The 14,303-nt window shown below is 41.7% G+C and overlaps 1 protein-coding gene across 1 annotated transcript in view; it reads right to left on the bottom strand.

Moving 5' to 3' along the window:
• Positions 1-4,598, bottom strand: part of LOC104511369 (transthyretin) — a 7,525-nt gene extending 2,927 nt beyond the window's left edge. The window contains exons 1-2 of the mRNA XM_010153956.1: positions 4,419-4,598; positions 3,475-3,614 (exon numbers count right to left, since the gene is read on the bottom strand). Of these exons, the coding sequence (XP_010152258.1) occupies positions 3,475-3,614; positions 4,419-4,487 (209 nt within the window). The 5' untranslated portion in view covers positions 4,488-4,598. The remainder of the gene's footprint in view (positions 1-3,474; positions 3,615-4,418) is intronic.
• Positions 4,599-14,303: the final 9,705 nt, after the last annotated feature.

A 14,303-nucleotide genomic window follows, 5' to 3' on the forward strand; every position in this document is an offset into this window, starting at 1 on the left:
TATTTGTGATTAGCACTTCATAGCCACATGATAGAGTTGAAGGAAAAATGAAACAAGCCTTGACTTGAAAAACTAGTGGAACTTGCCTGTCTTATGGCAAGGAGTGGTTGTCTTGGCAGAAAACAGAAAAGCTTGAGGAGGAAGAGAGGGAGGGGAGAAAGCTGTGGCATGCCACTTATCAGAGGTAGAAGTAGTTGCGCTGTTCTAGTTTTTCCTTTCATAGCCACATGATAGAGTTGAAGGAAAAATGAAACAAGCCTTGACTTGAAAAACTAGTGGAACTTGCCTGTCTTATGGCAAGGAGTGGTTGTCTTGGCAGAAAACAGAAAAGCTTGAGGAGGAAGAGAGGGAGGGGAGAAAGCTGTGGCATGCCACTTATCAGAGGTAGAAGTAGTTGCGCTGTTCTAGTTTTTCCTTCCCAGCCAGTGCCTCCTCCTTCATCTTATTTGTCATCTTTGGTTAATGGTGGTGAATGAAAAAAATCAGAATAACAGAGCTTTAGCTTAAATAAGAAGTAGCAGGATGGAAAATCCCATGCTGATGTTCAGGTTTTCTTATATTTCAGTTTTAGCACTTTGAAGACTTAACAAAAGTCTTACAGCTTCCATACATTTGAAATCAGCTGTATCCCGGATAGACCAAACCTGCAGAGAATCCAAGCCCTTTTTGAAACATGGCTCACAGGAAACTTGTGAAGTGTACAAATCTGGTTTTGTTTGGTTTTATTAGTACTTCCTGGCTTAACCCATATTACCTTAATAAAAGGCAACAGGTAAAAGGATGAAGAATTCATTAGCGTGTGTCCTTATCCCCATTCAGTGCAAGTGGTCTCACAAGCAAACCCTTCACCATTCCATCGACAGCCAACAGGACAGTGCGATTCAGAGACTGGATGGGATTAGGACAAGGCAAAGGATTCCCTGCATTTGGTCCTGGCTGCAAGTGAGTCCATCTGAACAGCACTTGTATTTCTGTTGGAGTGGGGGAATAAATACAGCATAGTTGTTTATTCTTAATAGGACGTGGACTGCTAGCATCTGTTAATGGATGGTTGTTAAAATGGACAGTTAAGTTAAAAAAGCTCTGCTGTTCCAGCAAATAATTTGCACACCACTGGTTAAGTTACTACAGCTCCAACTTAGACTGCAGTCTTTTTTGCTGCCTGAACCTTTGTTGGATATTGTCCCCTGGTTAAATCTATACTGTCTGTGCAATACTTATGGACTCCTGGGACACATACTGTGCTGAGATAAACTCTGCCCTCAGATGCAGACTGCTGAGGAAATGTCTCAGGAACATAAATTATTATTTTGGAGTTTAAAAAACAAAAAAGAGGGTGGGGGGAACCACTTCAAATATGTTGCAGGTTTTTGGTGGGGTTTTTTGTTTGTTTGTTTGTTTATGATTTATATAGAACAACCTAGATCACATGAGAACTGTGTTTTGTGAATGCAACTCCTGAACTACATGATAAGACCTAGATTTCCAAAAACATGTGAGGAGTGAGAAGGTCAAAGCTAGTCATGGGAAGAGCTCATATAGAACCCAAATCACATGCCTACCAGGTCTCTGTGCCCTAAAGCCTTCTTCAGAGTGCGTCTCAGCTCAAGTTATCTCTTCTTGCATATTTTTGGCTAGACTCATTTTGAAATAAGCCTCTTAATAAAGTCAGCTGTTGCTATGATAACTTCCTGCCTGCCTTTTAAATACTATTACTCCAAATTCAATAGTTGCTAGGTGAATTTGCTTAATTCCTTAAAATGTGCTAGCAAAGTAAAAACAAACAAAAAAGTACAAAAATACCTTTTATAGAGATTTGTACAAAATGTAACTTTGTCATATGCATCTGCTATGGTACTGTAACTTAAAAATATCACTAACCTGACAGGAATAGTTACAGATTGTGTTCCTTGATTGCATTCAGATTTTCATCTTGTTTAACACAGAGAAACTCTGGTTTTCCCAAATGAAAAACATTGCAGCCATGTGTGAAAAAACAGTTTAAACAAGTGTCATCAGCTCAAGTTAATGGTACCTCAGAAAGCAGCCTTGGTGAGGATGCAAGTCAAGGGAAAGGTCAAAATATTTACCTGCCATGAATATTGTGGTTTAATGTTCCTCCACTGCCTTCCTCCAGCAAAATGCTTCTCCCTTGCCTAAGGTTAATCTTCTCAATTTATATTTAAGAAGTAATTTGATTTTTTCAGGGGTATACTGGCCTAAAGTGTCATCAGAGCTTGGCTAAGAACAACCGTATGTGTCTCAATGGGCTTGCTGAAAGCAGAATTGTAAACTGAACAAGAAAACACTGTTATGCCCCAAAAGTGAGGGCATTTAACACTGACATTGCATTTTTCTTGACTCTGTAAATTCTACTTATTACATTTTCAAGAGCACAGAATACTCACTAAGGACATTATCTTCATCTCCTGTTTCCTTTAAAAGAGTGTCTTGGTTTTTATGGGGCTTCTCTGTTCATTAAAGTATATAAATCCATTCTGAGTCATTTGTTCCTGGCTTAACATTCATCATTTGGTAGTGGAGGTGTTTGTTTGTCCGATCTCCTAACCTGTCTTGGTCTTCTCATTGGGGAAAGGTATTTTTTGTTTTGAGTTTTATAAGAAGAAACCCTCAGATGGACAGAAAGGTCTCTCTCTCCTTGTAATTGTCTTCTCTATTTCTTTCTGCAGCTTTTAATGTAAATCATGCTATAAAAATCCTAGTAAAAGACAATTGGATGCTCTGGTGGCTCCCCTGTTACCCATGCTTTTCCCACAGACTGAAGATTATACTATTGTTGCCTGCCCCTCAGTGATGTTTTGAGGATGCTTTCTAAGTATTAAGCCATCATTCTAGCACAAGCCATACACATCTATGGAAATGACCACAAAATGACAAATGCTGAGATCATGTTTCTGTGTTGTGTTACAAGGGGACTCTTTAAAGCTTTCTGGTCAGGGTGTTTCTTCCAACCAGCACATTTGTTACACAGGAGAATACGACTAATGCGCTTATTATTTGCTTGTGTACAGACAGAGCTTACGGAGAGGATTTTGTATGTAACTGCTGCAAATAAACCTCTATATCCATTGCATATAAAGAGAGTAGGTTAGTCTGGATCACCTACAAAATTTTGGTAACTAGGCTTTTCTTTTTTTTTTTATAGAAAGGGAAGATAGTAGTGAAGCTAGGAGAAAAATTAATCATTAAACTTACTGTCTTACAGAGATAAGATGAGCACCTCAACATATTTTATAATTAGCATGTATTTTAGTTGTGGGTAAATTCCACTAGAATCTTACAGATTTTAGACCAGAATTTGCATTGACAAATGCAAAATGAATGACAAAACAATGACAGTGTAACATGTGCTAGAAAACATATTGCATTTTTGATCAGAAGCCCATTCCGCTTATTTCTCAACTGTTTACCCAAGGAACCTTGAAAATGTCTCCATAAGACCATGTAACTTACCCAGTAGCAAAGTCCTGCCAGCTTCCATCTGCAGCCTTTTTAAAGACTTTAACGGCTACATTAGCTGCAGGACTTCCTCTGACTGCATCCAGCACTTTCACCATGAGAGGGCATTTGGAATCAACAGAGCCATGGGAGACCTTGGGAAAAGCAGGAGAGGTTGTATAGGAGCTGTTCACCAGCCCTGCAAAAACCTTCTTTCAAAGAAAGGATGGATTCTCATTGCAAAATTAACATTGACTTAAAAGCAAGTTCTCTGCCAAAAGGCATTCCAAGTTAGTTTGCAAATGTCTATTTCTTAAAGCAGAGTATCTTTGAGCATTTTACTGGTAACTTTATTACACACACACACATACAAACAGATTGCTTAATAAATTCTTAGAGTTGCATATGGCCCTGGGAAAAATATTATAAAGTATAGTTATTTAATGAGGTCACAAATAAGAAAATACTAAATTATTATGAGTGCAGTCGAAGTATGTTAACCCAGGAAACCAAAAATAGCTATGACATCCCTAGGGTTGAAAGAATATTTGTTTCTTAAGCTTCATTATACGACAAGGAATCCTTAGTCATACTTCAAAAAATTGTGTTAGTGCTTTAGAACAGCACTTGTCTGGTGAAGAAGGTAAAGCTCCCTCTACACTGAAGATATGGGATGTGAGTCATGAAATATTCAAAACAGACAGAAATAAAAGGTCACACCTCCTAAATCCCTGACCTAATAATAATATAATAATAATATCCTAAAATAGATGGGTAAATGGCAAATAAAAAGAGAAATGTTAGGAATTCTGAAGAAGCAACTTTAAAAATGGCAGTAAAATAACAGTCCAGCGAAGCCTAATGGCTACAGAATTTCATGGATGAGGAGGATGCTAATCACCTAGAAAATCTAGATTATCATTCTTGTAATGATTGAGTTTGAATAAAGAGAGACTCACCAGTGGTGCAGCTTCAGAGAAAAATACCAGTCCAGCTAAGAAAACACAGAGCACAGAGTGAAAGGCCATTCTGCTTGCTGCTAGTGAGCCTTCGTGCCAGCAGCTACAGGCTGAGGGGATTTGGGATTTTATACCCAATCCTACAACAAAACAGGCTGCTTATTGGGTGCCCATATGACTCCAAATCTGCTGATTCGTATTATTTGCTTAGTAAACAGTCCAATCCTAGAGTCAGTCCATGAATAGCACCGCCATTGCAGTCAATGGAAGGACTGCAGGATCACTAGGGCAAAGAGAATAAGTAACGGACACAAACATGACCCTTGCCTGGGGAGATTAGACTCGTAGAAAGCCCTCCACCGAATAATGTAAATGACCTTTGTTTGCCCAGAAGTCCAACCAGTTCTAGGAGACCTTCTTTACTTTGCCCTCAGGTTGTGCATGACAGTGCTCCAGTGCTTTGAGGTTTCCTCTTAGTCACTGGGAAGACACCTGGAGAGACATGTCCCCTTGGGAAGATAGAGATCTAAGAAAATTGCAATGCATCCTCTCTTGCTCCAGGTATAGAATCATAGAATGGTTTGGGTTGGAAGGGACCTTAAAAATCATCTAGTTCCAACCCCCTGCCATGGGCAGGGACACCTTCCACTCGACCAGGTTGCTCAAAGCCACATCCAGCCTGGCCTTGAACACTTCCAGGGATGGGGCATCCACAGCTCCTCTGGGCAACCTGTGCCAGTGCCTCACCACCCTCTCTGTGAAGAATTTCTTCCTGATACCTAATCTAAACCTCCCTGATTTCAATTTATACCCATTACCCCTAGTCCTATCACTACAGGCTCTTGTAAAAAGTCCTCTCCCAGTACCCTTGTAGGCCCCCTTCAGATACTGGAAAGCTGAGTACCCCAGAAAGGTACCCCAAAAGGAGCCAAGGCAGCTAGCGTAGACTGCTAGCTTAAGTTGATATCTAACTAACCTTCTTGTTGCCAAACTCCTGTTATATTGGAAAAGTTATTGTTATGCTCTGAAATATACATTTAGGTCAGAGGTCTTTCCAGGGGTGAACTCAGCCCCGACCTAAGTTGGAAGGAAGATGTTGGCTGGGGGGGAAGGCAGGGTGTAGCTGGGTTTCTCTAGCTGCATCACATAAATATTGTCCATACTGCACTCTGTGCTAGTTGAGAGAGAAAGAAACAGCCCTCCTCGGCATGTCCTTTTCCCTATGTCCTACACAACCCCGAGTCTATACTTCTGTTCTCAAGAGCTGGTACACTGAGTTTTTACTGATTTCACAGTATTCTAACAAAAAGCAACTTGAATATGATTATGATGAAGGTCGTGGAGAAAAGTCATGGATGGAGTTCTCCAGTGGCTTTCATGCCTGCAGGTTGCTTTATGCAGTTGTTCTCTTTAGGCAAAGTTGGTTTTTGGGAAAAAAAAAAAAAATTATTTTACAGTTATCTCCTGAACTGGGATCGAAGTGCCCTTTGTACTTACAGCAGCACAGGTAATACATTGGTAGCATCCCATCCTCGTTCTGCATGCACATAAAAATCGATGCAAGGTGGCCAGCAGCAACAAATCATGCTGCAATCTAGTGCTTGTGGGATGTATTCAGATCTCAAAATCATAAACACTGCTCTTAGATCTGTGCACTGACAGTTTATTTCATTATTTTGCTCTCACTGTAAATATTTCTCTCACACAGTAAAGCTGTGTATGTCAGGAGGAGAGATTATCTGTGTTCCAGTGCAAGTAAACTGTCCTCTCATTTGCTATCAGCTGTTCTGCAACAAAACAGTGCCAAGGAGCTAATGATATTGGCACCTGCCTGCACCTGAAATATGGGAGAATAACCTCAAAAAAAATTATTTTTCCTATGTGTTCCTGCAAAGTAGGAGTTTCTGAAAAAGCTGGTCTACAGGGATAGTACATTTCAGCTGTCCATATGATCCATTTTTCTTTTCTTTTCTAAGACTGATCTTTTGGCAGCTGGTTTTTAAAGGGAATAAGGATCATGGAAAATTCTAACCTCAAATGTGATTTTTTTTTTTTCACGCCCTTCATTTGCTGTTTTTTTCAACTCTTCCCATCCCATACATAGCCTAGATAGGGGTTCTTTGACCATTAGCAAGGGCACCATTCTGAAGGGAAATTAGACTTTGTGTGTTTGTGAATCTCCATTCATACGTTTTGCAGATAACTAGATTTTACTGTAAGTTCTAAGATATTAATGGACTCAGCGAGAAGAGTAAAAAAAGTCTCTAGTATTTCTCTCATCTGAAAGGCTGTGGAGCATCTAGAATTTATATAGAATTTTGTGAAAACCCCATGTGAGCCTAACCTAAAATTACTATAGCTTATTGAAACCAATGCTATGTAGATCCTCCCCCTTCCATAGCCTCAACTAATTAGCACAATATGCTAATGATTTCCATAAAATGTATGGGAGGGCTCAGCAATTTGGAATAGGTGGCTAAGAAGAATGATGAGCAGAGTATTTGCTGAAAGCAAAACACCTTTCTTTCGAATCAGAAGAAGAGATGAAACCGAAGAGAAGGAAGAGGCTCCTACTTGTCTGACTTTTAAAAGAAGGACAGGGGGTTCTAGCGACGCCATCATCTTGATTGTGTTTGCTTGGTACTGGCAGAGTTTTTTACATTCCCATCCTACTGAATTCTCGAATTTTACAGAATATACCATCCTCAATGAATTTAATTTTACTGCCTTGGGGGAGAATCAAAACGTCATTGTAGAAGAGGAAAGGAGACAGGGGATGGGTAACTGTTGAGCATCCAACAAGTGCTGATTGACTGTTGTCTGTCTGTTGTTGAACTTTTTCTGTGCAATGGAAGTCTGCAAATTATAAACTCAGTAACTTATCCCAGGCGAAAACATATGGGAACATGAAATTGCAAAGGGATGAGCATTGAGGAATAAGTGGGGCCGGGAAGCTGCCATGAAGAGCAGGAACAGAGCAGCTCCCAGGAACTACTAGCAGAATACGTGCCACAAGGAAAGCGGAGCTACACAGAACCTTAGCATGGAGGAATAGCTTAAAAGCCCTACTGTAAGAAAAGAGTAAATGGATTCATGAACATCCATCAGAAAATGAAATTTACAAATCCTGGTGTGGAAGAAACAGTAGGGTTATATAACTAATACAGAGATAGCATAAGACTATTTGGGGTTGGGGGGGCACACAACCCAGAATAAGGAGGATCCCTCAGCTTACAGGGTGATTAGGGGGCCAGAGAAGAGAAAGGCAGAGTCCCTGGTGTGCACAGAAGCCAAGAAGTATGAGACTCCTTGTTATGGAAATATTTAGATTATCCTCAAATATGTAAATTCTTTAAGGCTTATCTGGATTCCAAATCAGTTGAAGTTCATCTCCGAACAATTAGAATTAATGCCTATTTTTAATGAAAGCATGTTCCCTGCTTGGAAGCATTACAGCGTTCAAGTCAAGAACAAACATGTCCCACTAATATTCTTGTTTATGTCAAGGATTTTTCCAACTCCACTGCAGTATTCATCTCTCTTCCACACAGTCGCACACACTTATGCTAGTTTTACATAGACAAGCTCATTAATCTGCTCCATTCCCTTCTATTCGATTTTATTTAGAAAGCTAAGTGCTTCTACACCGCAAAATGCTCATACAGGCTGGAATATCTGGCTTTGACCACAAAAACCTGTAAGCTAATCCTGTGACACTGGAGTGAAAGGGGCTGATAGATGGTAAGCCATTCAGAAATCTGAATAGAATTCCCTAGCACATTCCAAAGAATAAATTAATTCCTGAGATCTAAAAAAACCCACTTTCTGTATTATAGAGACCTGAATGCAACTCCTTCATTCGCTTTTCTGTAGTGATACTCTGTTAGGACTTAGAGAAAGAGACCTGAGATTTACCTCTCAAAGAAGTTTGCCTGAATTTTTTGAACTAGAGTCAAGAACTCTTTGAGTTTTACTCCAGGTGTCAGCCAGCTGAGTTGCTGTGGCAGAGCTCTGGCATGTCAGCAAGTGCTCAGTACCTGCTGAATTCAGTGAGAGATTTGCTGTGGATTTCACTGTTTGCTAATTATGTAACATTCTCCCGCGCTGCAAAGCCAGGGATAATACTTTTATAATTAAAAAATGGGCTCAAGGAGGTTCATGTTTGAGCTTGAATTTCAATTTGTAAAGAATTGCATTAAAAAATATTAGTACTTCAGGTGTGTATGCATGTTTGTCAGATTGCTGCTTATTTTCATTGTCTATGAGGAGTATGTCTGTAGTTAGAATGTTAATGATCATTATCAAATGTATTTGTTCATAGGATTAACACTGACTATTTTAATGGGAAGTAAAGAAACACTACTGGTCTTAAGCAGAAAAATAGGAAAATCATCCTTATCTTGTATCTCATATCAAATCCAGTTGATTGGAAAACGGGAAAGTGTAACCTGTTAACAGTTTAGAAGACAGATGGGTTGGGCTTCATGTATAAAATCACAGGTTTTGGTAATTCCAAGGTTATGTCCAAGGAGCATCCTGGAACATGCCCTAAGGTCCAAAATAAAAAGAGATGCATCTAAATAGATGATTGTTGCTTCGAGGCATTTGTAATGTGTGAATTCACCTGGCACTTGATCATCTCAGCAGGCTTTTGCTCTGAAGTGATTAAACTCCAAGGTCACTGGGCACTGATCACTATGAGGTGCTACTTCATTAGCTACCCCTACACTCCCTGTGTTCCCTCTAAAACAAATCACAGAATCACAGAATGGTTGGAGTTGGAAGTGACCTTAAAGACCATCTAGTTCCAACCCCCCTGCCATGGGCAGGGACACCTTCCACTAGACCAGGGTGCTCAAAGCCTCATCCAGCCTGGCCTTCAACACTTCCAGGGATGGGCAATCCACAGCTTCTCTGGGCAACCTGTTCCAGTGCCTCACCACCCTCGCCATGAAGAACTTCTTCCTGATATCTAATCTAAACCTCCCCGCTTTCAATTTAAACCTGTTACCCCTTGTCCTGTCACTACAGACCCTTGTAAAAAGTCCCCCCAGCTTCCTTGTAGGCCCTTCAGGTACTGGAAGGTGCTATAAGGTCTCCCTGGAGCCTTCTCTTCTCCAGGCTGAACAAGCCCAACTCAGCCTTAAACTTCTGTTCTTCAGCTTTAATATGTATTCATGTCTATATAATAATCCATCAGTCTAGACAAGCGATTAAAAAAAAACAAAAAACAAAACAAAACAAAAAACCAAACCCAACCCCAAATCGATTTATGCACAAAGCTCACTGAATAACCTTGTGCCAGCCCTGATGCCTTAACCTTTCCTATGGCTGAAAGGTGCTTGGAACTTGCCATGAGATCAATGTTTTCAAAGGTCAATTTCTTTGTTAGCAAAGTGGTTAGGAAGGTCTAGCTCACTTCTTACAGTGAGAGGTACACAGTAAATCTACAACATGATGCAAATGTTTCTGACAAAAAAAACCCAAACACCAAAACCATTATCAGAGGCCACTATTTTCACAGGGTCGTGACTAGGCTCTTTTGGGAGTGTATGACATTTTTAAAGGGAATGTCCATAAATTCTCAATTTATTCTCAGTGGCCTGCAGATGTCAAATGAATAGATAGATCAGACATGACAATGAAAATCTTCCCCTAGCTATTTTAACCATTAAAAAGATTCTGTAAGGTTAAATTATAATCTTTTCTTAGGTTATATCTATATTTGCTAAAGCTATTGCAGCTATGTACTTTGCTCAGCATCTTGCTGTTCAAGATTGTAAAATGCTGAGTCTAAGGCACTTCATTCTGGTACCTGAATACAAACAGGTGTGTGGAAATGCCTGTTTTTCCAGCATTCAGGGCCAGGTGGGTAGTCTGTTCAAAAGCTTCTTCAAATTTGCACAGGGCCAAGCCAGCCATTGGTTAATGGCTAATCATCCTATAATGTCATTTAAATCACTCAATTCTTTCTTTAAGTGGAGATCAGTATATGTAGATCACCAGTGGGGTCCTCTGTTCTCAACTGGGATGTGAACTGTCACTGGGGTGCCCTGAATGCCTTTACACCCTGTCATGTGTCCTGGGCTGCCCAGCCCCTATATCCCTCCTGACGATCTGCCCCACCTCAGAATAAGATCCCCATCTGCCATGGAATAAAATCCACTGGGCATGCTGTTGAGCAGGAAGCTACCAAGTTACAGTGACAGTCACACGTCTATGCCTTTCTTTTTCTCAACTGAACCGGTGCCTGCTGCCGGCCAAAAGCACTGAGAAACTGCTGTACTAATAACTTTATTTCATAAACAATGTTCCTGTATCCGCCACGGGCTTCACTGAACTTTTGCATCAACTTCCAAGTGCATTTACCAGGGTCACTGGACTGGCAAAAACCAATGTGTACCACATGAAAAGGGATCTGAGAGGAAACAACCTTCTATCTTTTGAGAGTTAGAAAGACGAAAGTATCTTCCAGTACCTGAAAGGGGCCCTTCCAGTACCTGAAGGGGCTACAAGGAAGCTGGGGGGGGCTTTTTTCAAGGGCCTGTAGTGACAGGACAAGGGGTAACGGGTTTAAATTGAGAGTGGGGAGGTTTAGATTAGATATCAGGAAGAAGTTCTTCCCGGAGAGGGTGGTGAGGCACTGGAAGAGGTTGCCCAGAGAAGTGGATGCCCCATCCCTGGAAGTGTTCAAGGCCAGGCTGGATGAGGCTTTGAGCAACCTGGTCTAGTGGAAGGTGTCCCTGCCCATGGCAGGGAGGTTGGAACTAGATGGTCTTTAAGGTCCTTTCCAACCCAACCCATTAAAGACTCTATCTCAGAAGAGCAAGAACAGGGCAGATTATGACCCTTATGTACAAAATAGTAACAACATCTGGATTTTGTGTTTTGTTGTGGAGGTTTTGTGTTGTGGTTTTTTTTTTGGTTTGGTTTGGTTTGATTTTGGTTTCGTTTTTGCTTTTTCGTTTTGCTCTTTCTCAGCTTTTAAGAACAAGGATAAAATATACTACAACATTTCAAGCAGAAAAGCTGTTGAAGAAGGGTTAGACACTTCCATGCTGCACTTCTCAGACCAGAGCTCATGGACCTCTCCTGTTCCTCTTCACCCCAGTGTTTGTGCAGAGCTCATGTGGGGGCTTCATGGGGCCTCCTGCCCAGAGGCATCTGCCAGGTAGTGCCCTCCCTGTTTGTAGCACAGCACTACGATCCCTTCACTACTACATGATGCAGTGCACAGCATCCCATGTCTTCCTGAAACTGCATTGCAGCCCATAATGTTGGAGCCACTGGAAACCGGCTTAGGGAAATATGTACTGGTAAACTAAATTCGTTTAATCCCCTTCATCTGTGATTTTCCCCTCCAAGCGTGTTTTAAAGGAATTTTAATCCCCTTTCCTGTAGGCCAGAGAAGGCACCCAGGTTAGCAGCTTGTCCACACCTAGCAGAATAGTTTATGTTCACACACTGCCTGAACTAACTCTCAAGTGTGGCCTAAAAACCACGTCCTTAGTAACCCTCAAAGTGTTTTGATATGTCAGATTGAAATCCTTATCTGTCCTTGCTAATTAGCATTCTCCTTCAACAGAGGACAAAAGACTTGTGCACTCTGGATGATTTTCTTTATTCTGCTTTCCTTCATAGAGTTTAAAAAGTTCCCTTTGTCCTTGTAATTGGACCCCTCTACACTACCAGCCACTGCTTGTTACTGATGATTTCCCATGAGCTTGACATCATGAGCTATTGGATTCCTGGTGACAGGGAAGAAGTAAATTTTAGCTTTTTCTTTAAATATGATACTTCACAAGTAGGTGCTTTAGTCTCTGAAAAAATGATGAAAGAGGCATAGCCTGAGATGTGCGAAACCAGCAAATTACTCTAGCTCACGACTATTATCTGGGGAATATTTGTCTATAGATGGAGTTGTAGATCTTTTATTAGTATCAGCTTGATGAGTCTATTGAAATTCCTCTGTGAAGTATGAAAAGTCACATCAAAAGCGGAACACATACTAATTTTGCTCCTTCTTAGCACCATTATGTGAGAAAGGCTGTAAATAGCAGGAAAAGTGTGTAATTGCTAGTCACCCTCCTTGCTGTTGAGAAATTTGTCTTTTTTTTTTTTTTCTTAACCCCAGGGTTGTCATGCAGAAGCTGGGAAAAAACTCACTGCACGAAAGCACTGAGCTATACCTGGCACAAGAGACTTTTCCCCCCTCTGCCTGAAGTGGCGTGCATGACTGCGTGCTGCATACACCCAACGGTCATGGAGCTCTGCAGCCCCCTTGGCCAGACCCGTGCCACCGCGGCTGGGGTGGCCTGGGGACAAATGGCTCCAGCAACCTGAAGCAGAGTCATGTCCTGGTACAAAGTGACTGTTAAACAGGGTTCGTGGGCCTGGCATAGGAAGGTTTTGGCTACTCAGTTTCAGAGCAAAAAACATCACTGTAAAAATAATTAAAAAAAAAAAAGCCATGTCCTTGGCTGAAGATAAACAAACCCAGCAAAGCAAACTTAATCCTTTTTAAATGTAAATATTACATTAAACTTTCATTTTAACAGCACCCTTGGGGCTGTTGCCCTTTGGCTGGAATACCTCCCCTCTCTCCTCTGCTGCTGGGCAGCACCACCGGGATGGGAGCCCATCCCTTCCGCAGTACGGGGAACAAATTGCTCAAGGCGGGAGGATGCTGTCATCGCTGGAGTCCTGTCTCTGGGGATCATGACACAGGCAAAGAAAACGGCATCTGTGCTGGACTATGGGGTAGAACCTGATGAATGACAAGCAGGGCATGCGAGTCTTGCCAGCCGCTCGGAGATGCAGTCAAGCAGTTTGTAACCTGTCTTTTAAATGCCTCTCTGCTCCCCCACCCCTCCAGTTCACAGCAACGTTGCAAAAGATAATGGAGTGTCTGGCCACTCCAGACTCTTTACTTAAAAAGCACAGGAGGAGAAAAAAAGAGAAGAAGAAGAGGACACGAAAAAAGGTAAGAAGGAGATGGAAAAAAGAGGCTGAGATGTAAATAGCATGGCGCAAGGCACCTAAATCTAACACTTTTTGTGATGTTCATGAAAATAGCCCAACCTAGGAGAGAGCTGAGGTAGGGTGGTGTTCTGCTGGGGGCAGAGTGTCTCTCAAAGATAGGATGGTGGAGGCCAGTGGCTCTGGGTAGGGATCATTGCAGTAGGATGACACCCTCCTGCACCACTCTCTGAGCATCTCTGTGATATTGTGGATCCCCACAAAGGTGTGATGACTTGGTTTTATCCACCACTTAAGAGTAATTTCCAGTACAGCAGTTTTGGCCCACCAGTCCCTTTTTCCACATTCATCCTGCTTACAAGGTATGATCAATGCAGTCTGTGGATGTATTTGTTCAGATTAATCCTTGTTTCTGTCAGCAAGGTTTGCTAATCCTTATAAGCAATTTCATTTGCCCAGCTGAGCTGGACTTTGGGCAACTGGAAATTCAGGTGTCCGCATAATAATGCTGAAAGGCACCGTGTAGCCAGTACCTGGAAAACCTATTGTGTCTGCCCAGAGGGAGACCTTTTTTCCTCTCTGCTCAGCAAAGAGTGGAATTTTAAGTCACCCTGGCTTGCCGTCCTCAGTTTGTAATTCCGTTGCTAAGTGGCAACGAAAAGAAGATTATCGGATCATAGATTAACAGAAACCCCTATTCAGTGCTCTTGTGTAACTACACATTTCAGTGACTTATTTGAGAACTGATTTTTAGCTGCCGTGATCCTACCCCACCCTCTTCCCTCCATAGATCCGTTATCCGCAGGGGCTGGTCAGGATCCTGAGCAGCTGGCCCTTCCTTTTCATGCTTAGCCTCTGCACCCCAGGGTGGTCTGCCTACTGGGGTACCCCGAGGCTCTCTGCTCT

Source organism: Eurypyga helias, unplaced genomic scaffold (assembly GCF_000690775.1).
Source record: "Eurypyga helias isolate BGI_N326 unplaced genomic scaffold, ASM69077v1 scaffold10196, whole genome shotgun sequence".
Classification (NCBI taxonomy): domain Eukaryota; kingdom Metazoa; phylum Chordata; class Aves; order Eurypygiformes; family Eurypygidae; genus Eurypyga; species Eurypyga helias.